The 26,107-nt window shown below is 34.9% G+C and overlaps 1 protein-coding gene and 1 pseudogene across 1 annotated transcript; one reads left to right on the top strand and one right to left on the bottom strand.

Annotated features, from left to right (window-relative positions):
* Positions 1–1,395: 1,395 nt before the first annotated feature.
* On the top strand, positions 1,396–2,056 carry LOC132311610 (protein METHYLENE BLUE SENSITIVITY 1-like). Its single transcript, XM_059809611.1, has one exon. The coding sequence runs from the start codon at positions 1,536–1,538 to the stop codon at positions 1,854–1,856; it is 321 nt and encodes a 106-aa protein (XP_059665594.1). The 5' UTR covers positions 1,396–1,535; the 3' UTR covers positions 1,857–2,056.
* A 9,328-nt stretch (positions 2,057–11,384) lies between these two features.
* LOC132311609 (WRKY transcription factor SUSIBA2-like) lies at positions 11,385–20,568 on the bottom strand (annotated as a pseudogene).
* Between the last annotated feature and the right edge of the window lie 5,539 nt (positions 20,569–26,107).

Raw genomic sequence — 26,107 nt, forward strand, 5'->3', positions numbered from 1 at the left:
AATGTAGGCAAAGCCTTTTAAATGTAAAATGATATTACAAATGGGCCTATATCTTAACGAGCATGTTCATGAGCCTAGCGAGCTGAGCTCAGTGTTGCTCAAGCTTGGCTCGTTTACTGAACGAACTTGAAATCTGTGCTCGAGCTCGGCTCATTTACTAACGAACCGAGCCTGAGCCGAGCTGAGCCCGAGCTGTTCATGAATAGCTTGGTTCATTTGCAACCCTAGCCTCAACTATCCCAGGAACACGGCTAAGACGATCAACTAGCTAAACATGTTCAGCTTTGGCAGCCTGCAGCTGCTTCTCCACTTCGAGTTGTGCTACCCTTTCAACCCCCAGGGCCATTTCCAGCTCATCCCTCTCCTTTTGAAATTGGCCAAATTAAGACTTCACCTTTCCCAGGTTAGAAGAGAGCTTTTTGGTTGTGTCCTCCAAAGATCGAATCTTACGATCCCTAGATTTGATGGCCCTCTGCATGGTCGCCATCCCAAATATTGTCTGCATAGGCGACACACAGTTTTAAAGTCCATGAATAAAAGTGATTCAACGACGAAAGTTAAAGGAAGATGGAAACGAAAATTACTTCCATATATATGCGCACGACCCAAGAATGCAGACTATACATCTGTCCCATATTTATGAGGGGCAGTTGTAGGGGCAAGATGAATGGGCAGAAAATCCACTGAGCCGGATGCAGCCTAGCCCACCATTTTAATTAAGTAACCCAGATAAAAGGGGCCGGACTGACCCTAGGCTGAATTAACAAAACCTAGGAGCATTCCCAGTTTTAGGTCAGTCCAACAGCGAAAACCCCAAGTCCAACCAAAGGCCCATGGGCTAATCAGGCCTCTATTGGCTCGGCCCGCTCAACCGCAGTCACAGTAAGACCGATACCAGGCCCAACTCTACTTGCATTCTATGTGAGCCTTACACCCATCGTGGCCCGAGAAGAAAACCCAGCTCATAAAAGGCCCAAGTCTAAGAGCCAAGAGAGGGATTTTAAGGCAAATATAAACTTTTATAAATAGAAGTTAGAGAGAGAATGGAAGGAGGATTGTTTGGAATGTAAGAAAATTCTTTCATAATATAGAGAACTATTTCTTGCATCTTCAACTACTAAAGATCTAGATTCATAAATTTATGAAATACGAATATAGAATTTATGCAGCTAACTCAGGAAAGTTTAAAAAGTTTGAAATTTATGTAGTCCACCCAAAATAGTTCCAAAAGCTTGATTGGGTTCGTGAGTATCACATTTGTGTCCTTCGAGAGAAAAGGTAAGTAAAACTTATCCAAAACAGCAGTTGATTTGCGAAAAAGTACTTGAAAAACAAATTATTGCAACGCAAGCCCACATTTCTATATATACATATATATATATATACACACATATCACTCTCCGTGTCTATAAATAAGCATAGGGTTTGCAAATTAGGGTTCTCTGTCTCCTCTCTCTCGCTCAACCCCCTCACCAATTCACCAAAACCAGATAGAGAGAGAAAGAGAAATCAGCTGCCTTGATTGATTCGTTACCATGACCGGAAAGGCGAAGCCGAAGAAGCACACAGCTAAGGAAATCCAGGCGAAGGTCGACGCCGCCACCACCAACCGAGGCGGTGGCAAGGCCGGCAAGGCCGACCGGTCGGGCATCGAGAAGGGCGGTCATGCCAAGCTCGAGTGTCCGCACTGCAAGGTCACAGCACCAGACATCAAATCGATGCAGATTCATCATGATGCCAAGCACCCGAAGATGCCCTTCGACGAGTCGAAGCTCAACAATCTTCATGCCACTCTTGTCCCCGCCGAATCCTCCTCCAAGCCTCGTCCTGGCGTTCGCGGCAGCCTCAAGAAGTGAAGTATGATGAATAATATAGTACAATTACTATAAGTAATTGATGATGATCTGCTCTTTGTTGTTGTTTTTCTCTGATGTCGTCTTGTTATGACTATGAAGTTTATGACTATATGGTTATGGAAGACATGTTATGGGATATATGTGTATGGTGTTATTTTGTTTTATGGCTAGTGATCTTAATTGTGGTGGTTATGGTGTTAGATTGTGTTTCCTGATTTATTAGGGGACTGTTGAAAATTAGAATAAGTTGTATGATTGTCTTATAGTGATGTTGTTTAGACATAGAGCATATATCAGAAATGGGTAGCATTAGGGGTGGGTTGAAATTTAATATAATTTTAGTGATACTTTTACTAGTCAAGACATAAAATCGTATGTATTTACGTCCTAGTGATGTTCTGGCATCTGAGGTTCGTAGCTTGATAGCTTCATTTTGGTTCTTGATTTCTTTCTTGTCAGGTGGGTAACATTCTGTTGTTTAGAATGATATATAAGATCTATTAATTGCTTCTTGTCCCAAAATCGTTGTATAAAATGTTGGCTATATTACATAAGCCCATAATAACGGTTTCCGAGGACTTGATCCCAAAATTGGACTATTGAATGATAACAGATGTTACGGCTCATTACCGTTCTTTAATGGCAAAAGGCTATTGTTCTGTCCTAAAACTGCCTATGTGAGGTGCTAAGATGGTTAGATTGGAGATAGACCACAACCTTTTACATTTATTTAGAACAAAGTGGCTTCATTCATTTTGGAACCCGCGACCCTACTCTGATGGATTCAAAATAACATATGTATGGCACTCCAAAGTGGGTTTGGGCAAATTCGATCCATGGGCAATTTGAGGTCTGGTAATTGTATAGGAGGTTGGTGGGTGTTCAGGATCCTTCCTTTCCATGTAGGGAAATTTGGCGCACAAAAGTCCCTTTAAAGGTGGCTTTTTTTGGGTGGGCGACAACTCTGGGAAGTATTTCGGCGATTGATAGTTTGAGAAAAAGGCGGCAGATTATAGTCAATCGGTCTTGCATGTGCAAGAAAGCGGAGGAGTTCGTTAATCATTTACTGTTGTACTGTCTAGTTGGTAGGGAAGGTTGGGACTTCATTCTTGGCTTGTTTGAAGTGAGTTGGATCATTCCACTTTCTATGAGAAGCACACACGGAGTAGCGAAGAATGCTTGAGATGCATCAAGGGCTGCCCCCTTCTCTCTATGGTGGAGGTTATGGCGAGAAAGGAATAAGAAATCTTTCGATTGGGAGGAGACTCCTATTTGGGCTTCCAAATTTATATACTACTTTATTTTTTTTAGGTTCATGGGCGGTTTTGTATTTATGTGGAAGATCTCACTCTCTTTTTGGAAAGCTTGAGAGTATTGTTTCTTTTGGCCTTTGTGCAGTTGTAATGGGATGCGCTCCATGTTTGAGCGCTCCATGTTTGAGCGCTCCCTGTTTGAGTGCTTTTCTATATATACACACACACACACACACACACACACACACACACATACATGGCACTCCAAACCTCATTTTCAACTTTTCTTAAGCTGCTTCTCTTATTTAAGAGTTTCAACCTCTTATTCAAAGCTAGAACTTTCTGTTTGGAGTGTAAATATACTGATTTGCAGGTTAAAATTACAACATTAGAGACTGGTACAAACCTGTGGCTGTGGTTTATTTAGAATTACTGATTTGGAGTATAGATCTTCTAATTCTGGGGCTAAAACTACTGATTTTTGGAGGCCAGAACTACATCTAAGGCTATGGTTCTATGGGTGGTTCAGATACGAGGTACTTGCGTTATTTCGTTTTTTGTTTATTTTGTTTTGTTTTGTTTTAACTTAGTATTGCATAAACTTTGTAGAATATTCATTTGATGATTTGTTTGGTAAGATGACTTGGATCTTATTATTTTGTCAATATCTTGATAATATATTAATGCTTTACTCCTGTTATAGCTTGATAATATATTAATGCTTTACTACTTCTGTAATGTCTTTATATTTTTTTGTAGTTAAAAATGGCAAAACCATTTTTATTATGCATCCTTAAAATTTATTTGGTGTTTTTTTTCCCTTTCATATTTCTTTTTTTCCTTAGTTTCGGTTAATATCTACTAGTAACTTAATAGTTGTTTGATTCAAAGTTCCAAACTCAATAACAAGCATTAAGTAGTAGTCAAAATGGCTAACTCAATATATGGTGTCTTCAAATTATTGTTATTTATTTTGTTTTGTTAAATTTATTAATCTTTTGTTTTTTTTTGGCTTTTTTTTTTTTTTTTTTTCCTTAGTTGTTACTGTCTAGCTATAAGCCTGTAACTCAACAAAAAATTTCCTAACTGTTTGGGTCAGCTACACGCATTCCTTTTTCCATGTGGTCAAAGACGGAGCCAATTAAGGTTTTGGTGGGGGGCTAAGCGGTCGTAAGCTGGCCTTGCAAGCTTTATTTTTTTACTTTTATGAATACATATTTGTAAGATTTTACGAAATGCTCCCCTAAAATTTCTCTGTTTTAAAAATCTCTCCAATTTTATTTTATTTTATTTTATTATTATATATTTTTTCTTTTCTCATTTACTCCTCTTCTTCTAATTCCTTTAATTCCTTTCAAAAAATTTTGTATTCCCCTTCTTTATTCAAACCCTATTTTTTTTTCCTTTAAAGTTGTCATTTTTCTTTTTCCTTTATTTTCTTCTTCATCTTCTCCTGTTTTTATTATCTCTTCTTAAAATTTCTTTTTTCTTGCACTCATGTATGATGTATGTGTTGTAACATTTTTTCCCTCTCATCATCTTCTTCTTTAATTTTATTACTATAATTTTATAATGTTTGTATTTTATATTTTTGAAATTTTCCTTATTGTAGTTTTATTCTTTTTATTTAAAAAAAAAAAATAACATAATATTTGAATCTTGATTATTAAACTTCTATGTTTCGGTTTGTTGTCTTTTTGCACAATTAACCTCCATGTTAATTGGAATTTATTTATTTTTTACTTCATTATGTTCATTATGCCCCCCCCCCCCCCAAAATAAATTTGTGGCTCCGTGGGCATGCGGTTCTATCTGAGTTCATTACCTCAATCAATTCACATACTATCATATATTTTCTTAGTATATCGAACCATGTTAATTTTTGTTTGTCGTCCACAACGCCCTTTTTTTTTTTTTTTTTTTTTTTAACAAAAAAACTTCGTTTGTATAAACTATTTATTACTATACATTTGGTTATTTGTTTAGTAGGATGAGTTGGATCTTGTAAAGTTATCAATATCTTGATAATATATGAACGCTTTTCTTCTTCTGTTATATATATTTTTTGTATCTAAAAATGGTAAAACCATTTTTACAGCATATGCTTAAATTTTTTATATTAATTAATTAATTAATGTTTCTGTTTTCATATTTCTTTATGTTCCTTATTATTGGTTAACATCTGGTGGTAACTTAATAGTTGTTTGATTCAAAGTTCCAAACTCAATAGCAAGTATTTATGTTCCTTGTTTGTGTTTTGTTAAATTTACTATTCTTTTGTTTTTAATTTTTCTTCTTAGTTATTACTTTGTAGCTGTAACTCAACTAATTTTTTTTTTTTAACTATTGGGGGTCAACTACGTGCATTCCTTTTCCCATTTGGTTATATTTAAGTTGAATCAAGTGACTCAAGTCACTTACGATCATATATTTGCTTATTATTTTGATCCGTGTTAATTTTTGCTTGTCCTTCCCCTAACATTACCCTCAATATTTATCACATCACTCTTCTTCGTTATTGGAGCAGTTTCTTGTAGCTATGTAGCTGGTATTTAGTACTGACTACATGTATCCTAGTAATTATTAGATGTGATTTTTAAGAATGAATATATGAGCATGTAATTAGCCTCTAATTTATAAATATATCGATATAAAAGAGTTGTGAATATATAACTAATTTGCTATTTGACTATATAACTTTATTATTGTTTCTTTTTTCTTAAATAATCAAGTAGTAAGCCTATGATTAATGACTATATGACTATGTAAGTTTTATACTTATCGTTGCATTTATAGTTACTAATTACTATTAATGTTAGTTAGTGCAATATTTTGCTAGCATCTAATTAATGATACGTTCTCTTCAATTTTACTTATAATTTATATAAAGTCCAATATAACAGGTAAAATATTTTAGGTGTTATAAAGTTGAATACAAGTAATTAGAGGCATTAAATTGTGATAAATTGGGGTCAATGACCTTTTAGGGTTTCATAGTAATTAAAAAAAAATCACAACGGTGATATGCTATTTCTATTAGAGCTGATACTCCTGATATCATTACATAGAGACTGTGACCATTACTTAACCTGAAACTGTGACTTAAAAACCATGTTGAGAATGCCTATTTGTACATTTTTACAAGGTTTTGATTTGGAAATTGTATCTATCATCAAAGAAACAATATGGTGATAAACGAGTATCAGATGGAGACGCATTAGTGGTGTTTTACGTGATAAAAGAATATAGATAAAATTATTAATTAGACCACCTATATTATATGGAGGTTGGGCATTGAAAAAGAAACAAGAAAAAATGCATTCATGTAGTTGAAATGAGAACGTTAAGAAGGATGGTGGGAATTGCTAGAAGAGATAAGAGTTACTAAATGCAGCCTCATCTGGAGACTGGATTGCTGCCTCATACAAAAATATCACAGTAAAAACACAATATTTTTGCAAAACATTAAATGCAGCCTCATCTGGATTGCAGCCTCATACTTATCTGATTGCAGCCTTAGGGTAGCCGCCTACACCTAGTGTAGGTTCTTAGGGTCTTCATCAATTCTCCCCTGCTGACTTCGGCGAGTTAGCATGATGGTACTCATGGAAGAGGTCTAGAGCAATATCATAAAACAAATCCTCAGTTCCACGTGAAGGATGGGAATTTGGGGTCAAAGGGATGAGGTCAATGGGTTGTTGAGGGTTAAAACCATGAACAATTTCAAAAGGGCTTTTTCCAGTGGACCGATTGACCAAGTTATTATAAGCAAACTCTCCAATGGGTAACACAAATCTCAATTACCCGAACGTTCACCTACTAAGCATTGTAGCAAGTTTCGCAAACTTCAGTTAAAAAACTAAGTTTGGCCATCAGTTTGACTCTTAAGAAGTGTGTTGAATCACAACGTGAATGGATCTTCCAATAAAGACTTTATTCAAGCTAATTCTGCCATTGTGTCGGATAGGGATGTTAAATATAGAAGTTATTTTTGAAAAACACTTTGGACACTTTTAGGAATAAATTAGAAATCTTTATCACCATCTCATCCTCAGGTTGATGCGCAAATTGAAGTTATAAAGCGAAATCTAGGATATTTAATTAGGTTTCTTCTGGTGAATTGCCTAATGTGTTGGACTTGTTTTTGCGTATAATGGAGTATGCTTACCCTAGTTTGACCAATCAATGTATTGGTATTTTTTGTTATTTCGAGATTATTTATTAATCTTTGCCATTACAGTCCATTGATCATAATCCATTGAACCAGTTCTAGTGTGAACCAGGACCAAACCAGGGTCCATGAAAATTGGAACCAAATCAGATTGTAGGAACCATTGGCACTAAACCGTGAGGGACAAATTCGGTTCGGACTGTAGGAACCATTGGCACCAAACCGTGAGGGACAAATTTGGTGCCATGGTGTTGACCTTTTTGTTAATTTGAATTTCTTATGTTTAGATTCTACTTTGTTCTTAAACTAATTCAACATGTGTCATTGGCTCATGTCAAATATACAAATTATATATATATATATATATATATATATATATATATATATATAATATTATCAGGATTTAGGAAATTTATTATATATACATATCTTATATATATAATATATATCTTGAATTAGCAGTTCAGTTCGTTCTTGGAGGGACCCCAAATCGAGAATCGAACTGTTAATTAATGGTTTTTAGTAATATGATGACCAAGTATGCCAAGAATGAAGTTGATACCTGGACAATTACTAGTTATTGCATTTTAAATTCTAGTACCATATATTTATATTGTAAAATTTTAAGCGGTAGTGCAGTTTGGGGGGAAGATTCTCTTACAGTAATAAGTAAATTTTATATGAGATGTTATTCTAACCTAATTGTGATTCTCTTTGGAGATTTTACTGGTAGTTTATATCTACATTGACATGGTCATTAGTTTGTGGCTTAGAATGCACTGCAAAGGGGTGTACATATCATGATCAACATGGCTTGCTCCACTTTTCTATGAGACAAGATGACTATGCAGAAAGCAAATAAATAGGCGGAGAGCAACAATAATGTTAATGAATTAGATGGAGAATGACAATGGTGTTCACATTGTGAAACGCTTATAATTTACATTTTAAAGTTTTACGTCTCTTAAACTGATATGACAAGGATTATTATTGTTTTGCCATTTAGTTCGCTGATGTGTGCATGACCCTTTAATGCCTGCAGTTGGACAGGTCATGTAGGTATGGGTTTTTAAATCATGTGTATTTCATAAGTTCCTTGTCATTAATGAATCAAAACCCTTGGTGAGAGTAACCAAGTATACTCCAATGCTTGTATTTGGACGAATCATTATATATGTAGAAAACCAAATTGTCTATCTTTTGAATTCCTGTATATATAATCAATTATAAAGGATCTTTCCCACATGTTTTTCATCTAAGTGTTTTGATTAGCACTTTTATAGCTATTTCCGTTTGTTCTTTCATTGATTTTCTGAAGGAGTGTGAGGGAAAGATTCATAGAATTATATTGTTTGTTATGTGAAATTAGAATATATTCTGTGTTGGTCTTAAATTTTTAATCAGCTGCGTGTGGGGTCGGGTATTGAATTGTTCACCAGAACTGGTTTGTAGTAGAAGGATGCTATGCCGTTCGGTGTAACTGCTGGCCCTCTTCCTTCCCCATAAACATGAGACAACAATTCTTGAGAACTATGAGCCTGAATGGCTTTAAGCTATGTGAGTGCACCTTTTTACATGTATCTCTTGCAGGAAGTATACTTTTCTTAGAAATTGAACAAATTAATCTGAAAATTTGTTTGGAAATTTCGGTATGGCCTGAACAAGGTTATTTTCTGGAATTAGTGCTAAGAATTGTCTGACATGAATATTTCTCTCTCTCTATAGATATATATATATATATTAGATTTTAAGAACTAAGATTCATCTGTTCTGTATTAGGTAAGGGCCACTACTACCTCAGAAGGGACTGGAGCCATGGGGCTATTCCCATCATAGGTTGTATGAGGCTCCTTGTTTCCATGCTATTGAGGCAAGTGGTATTTTTCAGAAGTTGAGGTTTATGAATATTAATGTTCTTTTTATGTTTTGCCTTGTAGAGAGACGAGAGGAATGGGTATGTTTGCTTATTTGAAGTGAAGTAAAGTTGTGGGTAGCAGTAGAACACTCTTTGTTCGTGGAGAATAATCTTTATGAGGGATTCAAATATATGCTGCCTGCTTTATTTAATTGAAAGGAAGTTTATTCAGATTCTTCTGCATTTGAGTACATTTTTTTGACACATAAAACTGAACATGCCTAGGGATTTCGTATCTAACTATACTGCGAGCGTTTGCTCCGCATGCGAAGATAAGGCTGCGTGCATCTAATCTTCTCGAGTTAGCTATTGCATCACAATTTGAGTATCATGTAAAAAAGTATTGATGAAACTTATTTTGGAAACTAGCTAGGTTAAATTCTGTTTCACTCTCCTATTCAAATGGGCAAATTTACCTTTAAAAGAAATCAAATATTAGAAATTTTTAACACTTAAAAAGTTAGCTCTTTTAAGTTATGGAGTTTTTAATTTTCATTTTTATATAACAAAGCCTGATTTATGTTTAAATCAAATTAGTGTAGATGTTGCCGTCGTTTTGCCTAAACTTATTTGTTATCTCACTAAATATATTCTTGAGGATGTTGAGGGGATGTATCATTCTTTCTTTTGCTTATGGTACTTGCCATTCCTTAAATATTCTTCTACAAATATTATTGGCACAGTACTATGTTTTGCATTTAGCTTTGGCGTTGAATGTAATTCGTTGCTGATAGTTAAAAATGCACAGGACAAAATCTTTAGGGTTTGTTTGACAACTGTTTTTTTTTTTTTTTTTTTTTTTTTTTTTGTATTGTTGGTAATGTAAAAAAATGGGACTACAATCGGAAGTTCCAAATTTGATACTTAAGGTAACCTGATGAATGGTACTTTAAAAAAAAAAAAAAAAAAAAACCCTAACATCTAAATTAACATTTTTAACTCTATTTTATTTTCAAACTTGCAATAATCTTTAACTAAATATGTTTTTATTGCCAAAAATCTTGCAACAAACATACATTACTAAACATGTTTATGAATGATCAACACATTTTACAAGATCTGTGAAAATCAATTGATATATGTATATATATATTTTTAATAAATCTCTCCATTCAAAGATTTGCTAAGAGATTAACAAAGATTTGTGAAAGTTGAATGAATGTGTGTTCTTTGAAACGGGGTAAAAAGCATAGCAAGCTTTCTTTTAAACTGTTTTAAAAAGTCATGGAAATGTGCTCAATTACTTTGATTCAAAAATAATTATAGACTTTTTGAAAAGATGAAATGTAAGAAATATAAGGAAAGACTTTTGTAACTTTGATAGGTAATGTTGGAAAATTAAAGCCTTAAAAGAAAATAAATTAGCTTTTGTGCTTTCGCAAACATTGAAAACAGTGGAAATAAAACACTAGGACCATATTTGAATTAATCTTATGGCTTCTTGTGATGTTTAAGAGTCTGATAGTAGCACCTCATCTATTAGCCATATGAACTTGATTTCTAAAAATCAAGAAAATCACATTTGAAAGGCAAAATATAGAGGCTATTGGAAAGTGCTGATTATATAGAAAATAGTGGAAAGTACAAGAAATGTTTTTTTTTTTTTTTTTTTTTTTTTTTTTTTTTTTTTCTATTTCTTTTTACCACATTTTAGAAGCTCGTATAATTATAATAAATAAAATTGAGAGAGTAATTTTTACAACCACCTAACCTTTTTTCTCTAGATTTTTCAAAATTTTGTTTCTTTTATATATTTTCAGTATAACTCTACTTTCAGTTAAAATAATAAAACAAGAGTAATGCTACAACTACCACGCTTGTGAGAGAGGAATAAATCTCCCTTGTCAAAGGTCTTAAACTCAATGATTACCACATTTGTAATAAAAATCCAACTGAAAGTTTTATTTAATTTTTTTTATCAACAACGTTAAATAAAAATATCTTTTTAAGTAAACGCAAGATTCTCGTGTAATTATGCTATATCTTTGGAGAGGTGAGTGCAATTTACTCTCCCTCTCTCACACACACACACATATCAACTAAATGAACAAATGAATTTCAAACTACTTATTTTTATTTTTTTCAATTATTTGAGAACCAAAAACTATTCTTAAAAAAAAACAGAATCAAACATGTCCAAAGTAGACAAGTGCTGTTGTCTGCATAAAAGCTGAAGCTTCAATTGCTCATTATTAGCATGGAAAAAAAATTAGATTCCCAAAACTGCAGGGTATTGTATCATAGGTTGACAAGCTTCAAAGAGCACCCTTGCAAATCTAAATTAGGGTAAACCACTTCCTCGAAGAAACCAAGGCTCAAGCCCTCTACCATATGTGTTTAATCTCACCACCCTATATATACCTAATTATTAAAAAATAAAACCATAAGGAGTCCAGAAAATTAAACAAACTTCAAAAAATAAGAAATAAAAAAGGCTAGGATTTTAAGTTCAAGCCTAATGGAGGACAAAATTTTATCTGGGACTGCCAAAAAGCTAAGCAAGACGGTAGTTTCTCTACATGGCATATCTATCATAAAGATAAATTTCATCTGGCATCTTATGATTTTCAGGAGCTTGCAGCAAATCTTGAAACAGAACAGTAGCATCCATACTTCCCCAGATGTGTTTCATTATTCGGATGGCTGAGCCACCCGAATTCGAATTGTCCCAACACAAACCCTAATCCAGTTCAAACATGGGACTATAGATTCCTGCTGAAAAATTGAAAACTAAGAGTGATTAGTCACAACTATGCATTTTGTATGGAGAAGTTCATAAGATGCCTTAAGAATATAAATAAAAATAAAGGTAAAGAAATAATGACAACTTCTAAATTGCAGGAGAACAAAAACCTTTTAATCACTGGAGAGTCAATAGAGATTGATCCTGCTGCAGAAGGAAAGAAAAAGTTTAAGTCGGAAAACTTCCCACGATTTGGTAATATAGTGATGAAGACGACGATGATTCTGATTCATTAGCACAATCTATAATGGGAAATGAGGCTCATAAATATTGTCATCCTTCTGCTCCTGTTTAGGCTTGAGCAACCTTATATCATGTTCCCTAAGCTGCTGCTCTCCAAGGAAAGACTGAACAGGACCAACTGTTTTTCCATGATTATTAAAATCAAAACCACCCAGAGCCATATTCGCAGGTCGTGGGATTGTCAATGGTAATTGCATCGGGAAATCTGGCACAACTGGAGAAACAGAATTGGCAGGATGGGTCTCACCATGGTTAGGGTTCAGTACAAAAGAACCATAAGGAATGTTACTATGGAACGGGGAGAACCTCATTTGGTAAATCGAGGAAGCTCCAAATTTGCTATCATTACCGAAATTTGCAAGAAAACCGGGCCTCATAAATTCATTACCAAATTCAGGTTTTCTTTCAAAACGAAGTGAAAGATCTTGAACTTGTGTTTCACGCTTTGGGACATTAGCATTTCTCGGTAATGTCAGCGTAGGTTCAGTATTAGAGGCAGCTGGAGGTAAATTACCACCACCCGAGTTTGCATGACTGTTGTTTCTAGCTGCAGGCACTTCATGGTTGTGCTTTCCCTCATAAGTCGTGACTATGCATTTTAAATTCTGTGAGGCTCTTTCCACATGCTTCCTCACTGAGCATCCAGCACTCGTACATTTGTAGTAGCTCCTGTAGAAGAGAACAATTTAGGACCAAAGCTTCAACACGTAATCCTGCCTGAAAAGCATGTGTTTGTACATTGCATCCAGCACTCGTACATGAGTGCATGGAATAAGTAAAGTTGGGTTCGCAAGGTCCTCTTAGGTTTTTTATTTTTTATTTTTTCAAAGAGAGAAGAAGAAAGTCAGTAACTAAATGGAACAAGAAATCCAACAATCGAGTACCTAGGGTTAGGATTTCCTTTGACAACTTTTTGCCCATACTTCCGCCAGCGATACCCATCTTCAAGTATATCCACTTCACTCTCTATTTGGACCACTACTCTTGGTTCGCGCACAGCCCTTGATGCCAAACTAGTTTCATTCAAGCAGCCATCTTTCTTCCTGAAATGAGAGTTGATGGAGAAGAATGTGTTTGTGATTACAACCTAACTATTCAGCACTAGAGAGAGAGAGAGAGAGAGAGAGTATAAACCTTCTTTTTGACTCAATTTCATCGTCATCAGCATCATCTCTTAGGGAAATGCTTCCTTGGTTTGCCCCATATTCATTATCATCTTCGTCGTCATCATCATCATCATGACTAGCAAGCGTAGATGAAAGCTCAGCAGTACCCGATGATACAAATTCACCCATGGATTTCCCTTGGGTGGTTGTTAATGGACCAATCTCAGTTAAACCAGATGATGTCCTCTTTAAACCATTAGTCCTCCAATCTGCACCTACTTTCGCATCCTTATACCCCAGTTGAATATTTCTCCAAACCACTCCACCTTCAACTTTGATACAGGATCGGTTGCCTTCACCCACCTCTGTCATTTCATTGAATGAAAATGGAGATCCAAGTAATGATCGGCGATTTGGCTGAGGTTTTGGGTGATTGTGAGCACCCTTATAGATGATTTCCGTTATATGACCATCATGGGAACGTTCTACCTTCTTCTTCACCTGACAATTTGGATGAGTGCACTTATAGTAGCTCCTAGGGTATTCACTACCTTTTACCTGTTTCTGACCATATTTTCTCCAATTGTATCCATCTTCTGAAGTCCTTGTCATTTCCATAGGAGGATAAGCCCCCTTCTGGTCTCCTTCCAAATGATTACGTGCCCCTCCATCCTCTTCGTCATACTGAGGCATTTGATCACCAGCTATATTAGCATGACATGATTGTAAAGCAAGAGAATTAGCATTTAGAATCATAGTTTCTGAAAGTTTATCATTAGGAGGTGATTCTGTAGCAGAGTTCTTTGTGGCAGCTTCTTTTGAAAACTCTGCGGGAAACTCAAAATTCGTTGGTGGCTGCATTGGAGCAAGAGTTTGATTATCACCTTCAGTTTCCATACCTCAAGCATTATCATAAAGGGAAAATATTAAATAAAAAACATAAGATATTTAAATCTTGCTAGAGATACTGATATATTGGTAAACATATATATATATAACCTGTAAAACCTATAGATACAAACAACATGTATTTTATTTAAACTTACACCTAAAATAAGTTTAAAAAAGGTCTAGTTGAAGTTCACATTACGAGTTTTATTTTATTTTCGTTAAAAGTTAAGCAGTACAAGTTTTATTAATACATCTCTTTCTAGACACAGAGCTTGCAGTTAACCTTTATGCACATTTAAGAGTTCAAAAAAATAATACTAATAAATAACACCTTATCTGTCGTTTTTTTGCAAATTTGATAGCAGAGATGTTCATAGAATGTTCCACTCCACCTCATCATAACATCATATTCTCTCCCCATCACACAGTCTCATGAAAGATGATTCCAGATCCATCACCAATCATGCATTGGCAAGAACTAAGGAGCCCTTGGGAATATATAGCTGACAAATTGGACTTGATGATATTGTTTCACACTATATTTAACCACCAGATACCAAACTGTTTGTTCATCAAGGGATCTCGATAATCATTCCCCAGCAGAGCATTGTGAGGACCTTACCGAGCCACCTTTCTTTTTACAGTATAACACCTCGCATTTGACATAATGATCTCTATCAATAAAATAAATAAAAAATGACTAAATGGTCACCAGAAAACTCTATAAACCACGCTCAAGAAACCTACTTTTGGATCTTCTCCATTTTGTTATCAGGCATGTTAATGAGGCCAAGAAAGTAGATTGGATGTAGACTAAATAAGACTAAATGGGAGACACACAAAAGCAACAACACATTGAACCATGAATTTAAAATCAGTCGTGGCAGGGGCAAGGTTTAACCTACCAGCAGAACATGGTTTCTACTGGTGAAACAGAGGAACTTGGGTTGACATATAATATCTGATTTGGATGTGTTAGAATTTGAGGCTATAAGAGCTTGGAATTCCAGATTTTATCTAAAGACCATTCAGAACATGGTGTTGGTAAAGACTTTTAGGGTAACCTTAAACCCTTATTAGAACTTTGGCATTGGTAAAGAGTAAAGACTAAATCAAAAGTTGAGATACAAACATTTTTGAACTTGGCATTGGTATAGATTTTCAGGGTAAAAACAGGTTAGGCCATCAAAGTTATTTTAAGTCAGCAACAAAGGGAAAGGTGAACAATTTTTTATAGAGCTAAAAGCATATGCAAAAACTTTAAGGAACAGAAATTGTAATGGACTATTCTAGAGGATAATACATATTTTGTAGACACCATATCTCGAAGTTGCATCAAAAAATCCTTCAAGACCTGGAATAAGTTATTGAAAATTTATATGCTGAACGCTATTAAATTGAAAGAGTACTATTAGATATATTCAAATATTTGGTTTTTAAGACTGTATGAAAGCGATGCAACTGTTATAGAGTAATTTAATATTTGAATTTTATATATTTTTATTTCATTTTTTCTTGTGCTTTCAGTGTTTATGGTCTAAACAAGTCCTCTTTTGTTATATTCTAACTTGAGACACAGTTACCATTGCTCCGATATCAACATGACAGCAAAAAAATCCAAAACTCATTATAAAGTCAACCATTTATAGCAATTCAAATAGACAATGCTTGCCTGAATTTCTAATTCTGATGCACATCGCAAAGAAACAGGGCTCCCATGAGGCTTGAAGCTGAATAAACCAACATCGTTCCCCCTGTCCCCATCTGCAGCAGGAGTCACTGGATTCAGCATTAAGCTTTCATGATTCAGAGGGCTTAATGTAAAAGTTCCAGTAGTGGGAGATGGCTGTGCCTATGAAAATTGAAAAAAGAAAAAGAAAAAAGAACAGAAAAAATAAAGTGAAAAGAGAAAAAGGCGAATCAAATAAAACTGAAAGAAACGTTATTGAACATCCTTAAAGGATGAACAATGACTTCAATTATGATAAGAAATACTTCATGAAAGCAGCTAACTAAAATTATTGTGGATTGACAGATATGAAGCAGGGAAAATTTAAATAATAGAATGTTCTTTTCCACCTCAGTAACTTCCAAAATACAGGTCATTTATGTTATGGCTATTAATTTGTCTTAGCTAAGAATGGTTTTGAATTGGCCATTGATGCGCCCAGCCCTCGGATACATTCATTAAACTTATAGACATTTGAATACTCAGGCAACAGCTACCAGTTACATGACATCCATCTTCTGCTAACCATTGGTTGGATAGACTACTATGGAGGGTGGTGGATGTTGTAAATTGTAAATTGTAAATAAAAAAGAATCATGGAAATGAATACTTTTCCCAAACAAACTGGACAGATATCATCAAAGTGCATAACAAAGCAGTTTGCATTAATAAAAAATCACAGTACAAATACTTTCACCAGAAATGAACTGCCAACTTAGACCATGGTAAGACCCTTTGGTTTCTGAAATCAAAGGCCTTGGACACTCACAATATTTTATTATTATTATTATTATTATTATTATTATTATTATTTTTGATAAGTTGGACACTCAACAATAATACCAATTAGCCATTGCTTGTCGAGTTATTTGGATTTTTAAAATCATTCAGTAATGACATGCAAAGCTGGTGTTTCCCCTTCCTGGTATTGCTTAAGTTGATGTGAGTTTGTCTTGCTACCTAATCGCCAGCTTGTAACAGGGATACCCAGCTTCCAGCATCCTACAATATTAACCTACACGTCAATAAACATGCAAGAGTAACCAAGCACGCAAGTGCATAGGCATACACACACGTGCCCATGCATATACATGTGCATTACAGACAAAATTTATGTAAATTTATCAGGAAGAAGAATTGATGTAGAAGAACTCCAACACCAAATTGACTCTGAATGCAAAAAGTTCTAATACCATATGGCTGCAAAATGCAGAAAGCTCTTATACCATGTAGGAGAGGGAGAGGATAAGAGAGAGAAGAGAAGCAGAATTTTAAGTAGGAAAGTCTGAATACTCAACAATCAATCATAGAAGTGTTCTAAAAAGTTTATTATATCAAATTTCTGTATATAAGCAACCAAAATATAAAATTACTTAGAACCTACCAAGTAATAATGATAAGTACCAAAATAAAATATAACCACCAGGTAATATAATCCTATCCCTAAAATTTACATTGTCAATTCCTATATCTTTATTAAATTTATATTTGCATATTCAGTTTTAATTCTGTTAATATTTAGAACCTTTGATTTCCATTTTATTTCTAGGTTCTCCTTTGAAGTTTTTAATCAAACACCATAGGATGTCTTTTTTTTTCTCTTTGTTGGTTATTTCATTTAAAACTACTGTGAGTATATATAACTCATGTTTCTAAAAATTATATATGAACAAATAATATATATATATTTATAGTAATATTGACACTTAGGAGGTGTAAAACGCTTGAGCATTAGTACCACTGGAGCAAGTTTGAGCCTCTGAGCAGCTGCTTTGGAAAATACCAAAGACTTGGTATGTTTTGGTGGGACCAAAATGGGGTGATGCCCTTTGATCATTATACAAACGTTATCAAGGTACAAATACTACTTAACGTAATACAAGTGTTCTTATCTCCAGAGTGAGGCAAGCACCAAGGTATGCCAAGGTTCTAGCCATTTTAGGTACAATACAAAAATTAGGCACCTAGGCATGTTGAGCTAGTCACTCTTTCATTGTGTTTAATTTTGTGAGTTTATTGTTCTACCGAGAGTCATCAAAAGCCTATTAATATGAGAAGAGTTGACGTAAAATATAAGCTTCACTAATTAGGATTTGCGTAAATTTTGATAGGTTATTTATTATTTTTTCACTTTGTAGAACTCGGTCCATGTGAAGTATGACATAAACAATTTATACCATGACCCTTTGGCATGACAATTGGGAAAAAGATGGCTTCTTATATAATTCTGTTGTTTGAAATTTCTTAATGGGATAACAGTCTTTATGTGTGTTGGTTGATTGTTTATAGGACTGCAAAGCGAATATTAAAATTCATGTGCTGATTGACAATTATCATCACATACAAGGTAGATTTCATGTTCTAGTTTACTTTCATTACTTCTAACTGATATTTAAAAATTGATACATGTTTTTTTTTTTTTTTTTCATGCTTGCTTTGTTTGTACTTGTTAGGCTGTTAGCACATTAACCTTTATTAAGTACTCATAGTAGCTATTAAAATATCGAATTGTATTAAAAAAAAATGGAATTTAGTATCTAATTTAGCAGCAGTTAGGAAATATATACTATATTAGACATATTGAATGTATCATGTTCATTGAGTGATTGCCAGGGGATCTAAAGGGCCATAGCTAACACATCTGAGCAAAGGTAGGTGTAGCCGATAGCCAACCAAACATACCTATCACCTATAACCAAAAACAACAACAACAACAACAACAACAACAATAATAGATTCACGCCTAGATAAAATTATAATAGTATTTTAGTAAAAGATAGTTAAGAAGAAGTACGTAGATACAAACAGAATATGAACTCCAATGACCCCAAATTAAACATCAAGCAATTACTAGAATTGTCAATTTTTTAATTTTAATGTTTTTTTGGTAAATTTGTCAAATGTTATTATAATCTCTTTTTCATAGTAACAAACCACACACACAAACCTATGGAAAATATATAAGATTCCAAGATCTACTTTTTCATAGTAATAAATTATACACACAATCCCATGGAAAATATATAACATTGCAAGAATCTCTTTCTTTTCAGAGTTTCTTTTTCACTTTACAGTAAATCTTTTAACAACCAGAGGATTGCTTCTCCAATATATAAGATGATAAACAATAACATTCCTTATTTTGGACAAGGATCATCATTTAGACTCTCATTTAACTTTCAATATAGAACAACATTAACCCCAAGTGGTTGGCTCAAGTGGTATGTCACTCGACTCTGGAGCCTCATGAAGCATCAGGTCTACGTTCGACCCCTCGGGTGAAAACAATTCCTTGAGGGGGTGTGAGTATCAACTAGGATATATATATATATATAACAACATTTTCACAATTAGGAAAAGAGATGCAATGTTCACATTTCCACAAAACATTTTCTATTTTTTTTACAAGAAGGGCACACTCCTTTCTATCCCAGAAGGGTCTGCGACTCTGTTCCCCATAGAGTGACAAAACATACAATTCAAGCTAAGAACTAATGTGTCTGTACATATGCTTGTACATAGTAAGGAAGATATGATAACATGTGGTTTGAATGTGGCCATGGCCTTAGATAGAGGCTAATGGAAACATAGGATTAATGTAGCCAACTCCAAATAGTTGGCAAAAAGGCTTTGGTTGTTGTTATTATTATAAATTTATATGGAGAAGAAGGAAAATGAGAGGAATGTGAAAGTTACCTGAGAATTGGGTAGCATGATAGGAGATTCAAGCAACGCGGTGGGACTAATACCAGATGGTATAGTGAGGTATGGTGATCGACCAGCCGGCGAGGACAGAGGACTGCCAGACCTAAACCGAGCCGTATTGATCCTCACAGCATTGAAACCACACTTGGCAGCCCTTCTCTCAGCAATGCTCTCGCCAATCCTGAGCCCTGGAGTAGATTTCCACTCGCTTGAAGCCTCCATTGGAACACCTGCAACAGAAACCCCACTTTCTTCCAACTTTGTCTCACTATTCATCACTGAATCATCATCATCAACCACTTTCTCCACACTCATAGCCTCAGACATTGGCTTCGACTCGAATTCTTCAGAAGCAAAATCAGACACCCCAGGTTTGGGGCTTGAAACCATCGCTCTCCAGTCATCAAATGCCCCTTCATTCTCTTCCATCTCCGTCATTGTATATACCAAAGCCGAAACCCATTAAGAGTTTCAGCTCCAACAAAAGCACACTAGAGAACCAATCTAATCGCAGAATATGATACCATCCAAATCCAAAAATTTATCACAAGAAATGAAATTCAAGCTCAACCAAAGAGGATTTCACTTTTCAACACAGAAGAGAGAGAATTCAGAAGGGATTTCATTATTATTGTTCAGCAATGCTCTTGAATTTCAACAAGAATTTGGCACAGAGATAGATTGAGAGTTTTAGAGAGATGTAGAGAGAAGAGTTGTAGAGAGAGATAGGGGGCAAAGAGGCAGAGTTTAGTTAGCCTGGGATTTGGTTTGGCAAATGGTTCGCCGGAAAATCTTGAGCGGAGGTTTAGAAAGATAGATACACAGTCAGTCTCTCTCTATATCATCTTAGGTGTACTCTTTCACGGTTTTGTAGGTGTTCGGAGAGAAGTGGGAGAGGACTAACAACAAATATAGGTTCCGGTACATGTGGGCACGTGTGAAATCTGACCCACACACTTGTTAAAACAGCCTCGTGAATATAGTAGGATTTTGTTGCACAAAACTGTATTCTTCAACAAAGTTTATAATGGAGAGCACTCGCGCTCCCAGAGTCAGCAAGTCTTGAGTTACTCTAGTAGTATTTAGCTTCTTTGGAATTTTTTTTTTATTATTATTATTATTTTAGTTTTGAAATTAGAATTAAAAAGGTATGTTTACGGAAATGGGAAGAGAATAAATTTTATACCATTTTATGGTTCATGTATGCAATAAATATTGAGAAAATTAGATTTTGGTAACCAAAATTGAAAAAACTTGTTATATAGTGACTTTAAACTCAATAAAATGTAAATAGTGACCAAATTTGACAAATAATTACAAATGCGTGACCATTTAACTTTAAAGTCCAAAACATCCTTCATTCTATCTAGATATTTCATCTTCTCTAACCCCATCCTTAATAGGGGTGGAGATACGGCTAACTTGTGCTATAGCCTAGGTCCAAAAAATAATAATAATAATAATTTAGTATTATCTTTTCGTTCGATCTATATGCAATATTACTTTTCTTCTTAATCCAGTTCATATATAATATTACTATTCCTCTTACCAGTATCTAGCTCCACATCTGATTCCAAAATAGTAAATATAACAGCTTTAAAAGTTATAATATTAATTTGCTTCGTTAGTATAATACAGTTTAGTAAAAATTCAAGAAATTATTATCAATTTTGTTCATCGATTGAATCGGGTTTGACACTTTTATCCCCAAAAAAAAAAAAAAAAAAAAAAAAAAATTATTAAGTCAAAGCAGCAACAAAAAGTACAAGAACTCAAACAATAATGCTAAGAATCACTGGCATAGTAGAATGGTCCGATAACCTGGGTTATAAAAGTGGCTGCAGAGTTTGGAAAGGTTAGGGACCATAAATAATTGATCATTTCACTCAGTTAATTTTTTTTTTTTTAAAAAAAAAAAAAATAGTATCTTGGCTAAATCTACCATTATTCCAAGTAAATTTAAAACCTTTGTAAGTAACTCCACCTCTTGCATGCAATTTTGGAACTCAAACATAGCATTAGAATTTAGACCACTCTAGAGAGCCTCTATATTTATTATTGCTGTTGAGGATGGCATTGAATTAAGTCACCAAGCATGAGCCAAGGCATATTCATATTTATAGAATGCACAAATCTAAGATTCTTCTTTAATTGTGAGTATATATGCTCAACATAATAAATTCAAGAAAAAAGAAGTAAGAATCAATCACTAATCTTGCCAGGGACAAGGCAATGAATGGCTTGATCAGAGGGATTCAGTTTAATTCACTGTTAATAAAGTTGGTCCAATCCAAATTTTCATGGCCACCGTTTTGCCACGTCGCGCTCTATGGTTAAGTTAACAAATACAAACAACGGTAACGTTTTAGAAAATTAAAAATTTCACCGAATACTTTTCGGACTCATTTCGAAAAACTTTTCAAACTCTTTCACCCTAAGCCATTCCAAAACAATTTTGAAAATCGATTTAAATTGAAAACCCACTACAGTCATTACTTTCCTTTATGCAATTATGGGTTGTCGGTTAAGAACCATCGTAAATGGCAATGGAGTGCTGGTTGGGGTGGAGGTGGATTTGGGTGTATTTTTGTTTCTGGGTTTGATGATCTAAAGAAATAAACCCAAGAATAAATTATGGTTTAGAAGGGGATATGCGGTAAAATGGTGGCAAAAAAAAAAAAAAAAAAAAAAAAACTGGACCAACTTTTTTAACAGTGTACTGAATTGAATCCAAATTCTAGAGGTACTTAAGTGGTTAAGAGAGACTTTTAAAGGGTCCCACCATAACCAAATTCTACCAAGGGAAGGATAATTGTACTGTAGTTATCAATCATATCATACTTTTTAGGGAATCTAACTCTAGTTTCTAAAGAACTAACAATAGAGAGATTGAGCTCCTTAATGGAATTATTAGCCAACCAGGGTCTTGCTCTGCTATTCATACGAGCTGGGTTTTTAATGGGCCAAAAAAAAAACATACCTTAATTCTAATCTTGGGCTTATCCGGGTTGGGCTTAACAATAGAGGCCCAATTCACACTCGATCTGCCATTATGACCTGATATGCCCACATTTGGAGATTCATCAACCTTGGACACAGAGAAATCCTCATTAGGCTCTTCGTTACTCGGACTGTGAGTTAAAGGTGGAGGCAGCCCATTTTGCAGTCTCTCTCTCTACCACCACCAATCACCATGAAGACACCACCACCTAAGAACGGCAACCACAGCCGTTCCACCACCACCAATCACCATGAAGGAGGAGAGGGAGGAGGTGGTGGAGGACTACAATTGCTTCCTCCCCATACCAAGCCCATTCTTTTTCTTCACAAAATTCTTGTCTTTCCAAGCAGAGATCATCTACAACTGCTTTGTTTCACTCTCCTCACCTTTCACCTCTATCTTCTCCCTGGCTGCTGAGTCCCTCTACCAAGCAGAAGTGGCGAAAGACCGAGTTGAATCGGCGGCCACTGCGATCCCTTCAAGGGTTGCCAGTTGGGCACACATTTTATGTTTCTTTGGTTCTTTTGATGCCTGAATCTGATTTCAATACAGATATTGGGGTTTTCAGGTATGCATATTTATCTTAATTTCATCTTTTATTGTTTGAAATTTTAATCAAATAGTTGGTCTTGCATATAGAAAGATTTTAGAGGAAATGCGAAGAAGGGAAGACAATTTTCTAATGCAACTTGATTAGGAATGTTAAAATAAATTGCAAGGCAAATAAAAATCACATTTGATGTACTATTTAGGTCTAACAGGGCAGAGTTTAACAAATTAATTGGTAAATTGGATGAATTTTTGTTGGGTTTATTTGTACGTTTCTTCAAATTTAAAGAAGTTATGTTTGAATTGGAAATTGAACCAAATTTCCTCATATTCCAATTCCAAGTCGCGATTCTGTGCTCCCAAACACAACACTAGTGTAATTCACATGAATTTTTAGGAGCAGTGGGCTTTAGACTATCACATGTAGTGTATTGTGAATGTTGAATCAAGACAATACTTTGGACACAAACTGATTGTTAGGACTGATGAAAAAATCCCTCACACACACATTTTGATAAAGAAGAAAAGAATTTTAAAAGTACAATAATGTGTAGATTGATCCATACTACTTGTGGCAGTGCCTCTTGTAGACGATGTACAGATGGGGGTAGCAAAAACAAATTCTGCTACCAGTCTTATAAGTATTCATTTGGACTCAGTGTCACACCTCTACAGTCAATACATACAAAGAAAAGCATTAAGACTCTCCACTTTAATAAGCAGGCTGAATATTACCACAACTTGATCAAGGCATATCTAAAACCATTAGGCTTGACTTTCTTGTGCTGATATTGTTTTGTTCTCACAAATTCACATATTCAAACTTTGAGGGCGGGCTTGGCGCAACGTTAAGGTTGCTCCATTTTGACCCCGAAGTTCACGGGTTTGAAACAGAAAATAGCCATCTTGGTAGGCAGAGGTAAGGTGGATAAAAAACGCAGCAAGGGCTGCAGCCGTCTCTACCTTCCTATATAAGACAGCTTTAACGGGAGAATGCTTGATGGTCAAGAGTTTAAGTTGGACACTAAGTTCTCATGTGGAGGCAAAATATTTGACCCTTTCTGGACCCTTAAATATTTTCTTTATATTCAAACTTTACACCTCCCATTACCAGCTGGTTTTCTTCCCTCCTAGATCCTCTGAATTCTGCTAGATTTCTCTCCTGCCAAATGTTATAAATCATGGCAGCAAAGCGCAATCATCTAGTTAGGCTTCTAAGAGACTTTCCTTTGACATTTGCCACTTGCCAAACAAGTTTTAGTTCCCATGAGAGAAAACTATGTCAGCCGAGAAAGGGGGAGCAAAGTCATGGCAAATGAAGAAGAGAAAAAAATATTGAATATGTCTGCTAACTAAATTATAAACCTCTTGATGGTACCAGAGTATGACAAATCCATTTCCCACAAAACTAGTGTCACGCCTAATAAAGAACTAAAAGATTATCAGAGCTGCTGCCACCATTTTATCTTAGAATTTCAAGATAGCAATTTAATAATTTTAAACTGATTATTTGATTGAACAATGAGAATCTTTGTAATACTATTATGCATATTTTAATTCCACATTCAAAATTTATTCATGGCTATTTCTACAACATTGATGTAATTTTAAAAATAAAATAAAATAAAGTAAAAAATAAAAGTTAATTTAATTGGTTAAAGATGAGTGCGGTGCACCAGCTCTTATTGTTCATCTGCACTATTCTTGTTCAAGGAGGCTTAGCCAAAGTGGTGTTTTCCAAGGGTTCGAATCTCCAATGGGACAAATGTGTGGGCAGGAGATTCAACTAGCAAAAAAGCAAATTGAGGATTGGTGCCGTAAGATGGTAAGATAGTCATGGATAATGTAATGCAATGTCTCTTGTATTCTTTGCGTCCTGGTCTCCAGATTTATACCCTGATCGACTTCTAGTTTCATATTTAATATATAATCAGAGTGGCATTCTTTGTTTTCAGGGAACAAAGGAATCACTTCCTGTTCTGGCTGTTATATTAAGATATTTCAGTTTACCTTATTCAATTCAACACGAAAGTAGGTTAACAAACTGAGAGAGACCAACCAGTATTCAGTCTAACTTGTTGAAACAAGTTTTCAACAATTCACCAAAAATAATCACAAAAGAAATTTAAAACAGCTCCCAAGGAAGCAGATAATATAAAGATATATATGGATGGCATATTAAAGATGTCTACCTGATTACACCATGGCTAAATTAAAATTCGTTAATAGTCCAACATTACAGAATATCATAATTAACATAAATTTGACATTTCCATGTCGTTTTCTTCAAACAAAGTACCATAGGGATCACTTTGGATCATGACTCGTCCCTGCAGAAGCTAGTTTTACTTTCATTTTGATGATCAACAATTAGCCACAGTTCACCATTATCTGGCTGCCAAAGGCATAGAGGAATCTCTGCTTCCCACCTATCAATTCGACTTTTTTTTTTTTGTTTTTTGGGCAAACTAGGGTAAGGGAGACAAGAACATAGTCACACCCGTTCGGGGAGCTGAGTGCTCTACCAATTAGGCCACTGGGGAATGCACCAGTTAGACCTTATTGACCACCTTATTTTAAGTTTGATTCAATAACGAAGTCGGAAGTTTTTTTGCATTGCAATCGTGGTAGGATTAGGAGTAATAAAAAACCTACCCTGACTTAGTTCAGGGTTTTGGAGAAGAGGAATGGCTAGAGGACTCATCAAGCACATTATTGGGGTTGGCACAGATACAATGATGTGGCTGGACTATTGGTTGCTATTGAAGATTTAATGGAAGAATCAGTGGAGAAAAATCCTCGAGTAATTGATGTAGTTTCCTATTGTTGAAGATTTGCTGTTATTAGAGGAACCAAGGGAGAAAAATCCTTCTTATTTCCTATTTTCTATCTCTTTCCATTCTCATAATTTCTTTTCCTATATAGAGGAGCCTCCACCATTGTAT

This window comes from Cornus florida, unplaced genomic scaffold, assembly GCF_030987335.1.
Source record: "Cornus florida cultivar Cherokee Brave unplaced genomic scaffold, ASM3098733v1 CherokeeBrave_3.0.0_Hap2_Chr06, whole genome shotgun sequence".
NCBI lineage: Eukaryota > Viridiplantae > Streptophyta > Magnoliopsida > Cornales > Cornaceae > Cornus > Cornus florida.

Excerpts from the sequence above, each read along its gene's own strand:
- LOC132311610 (XM_059809611.1), top strand. The coding sequence starts at position 1,536 with ATGACCGGAAAGGCGAAGCCGAAGAAGCACACAGCTAAGGAAATCCAG.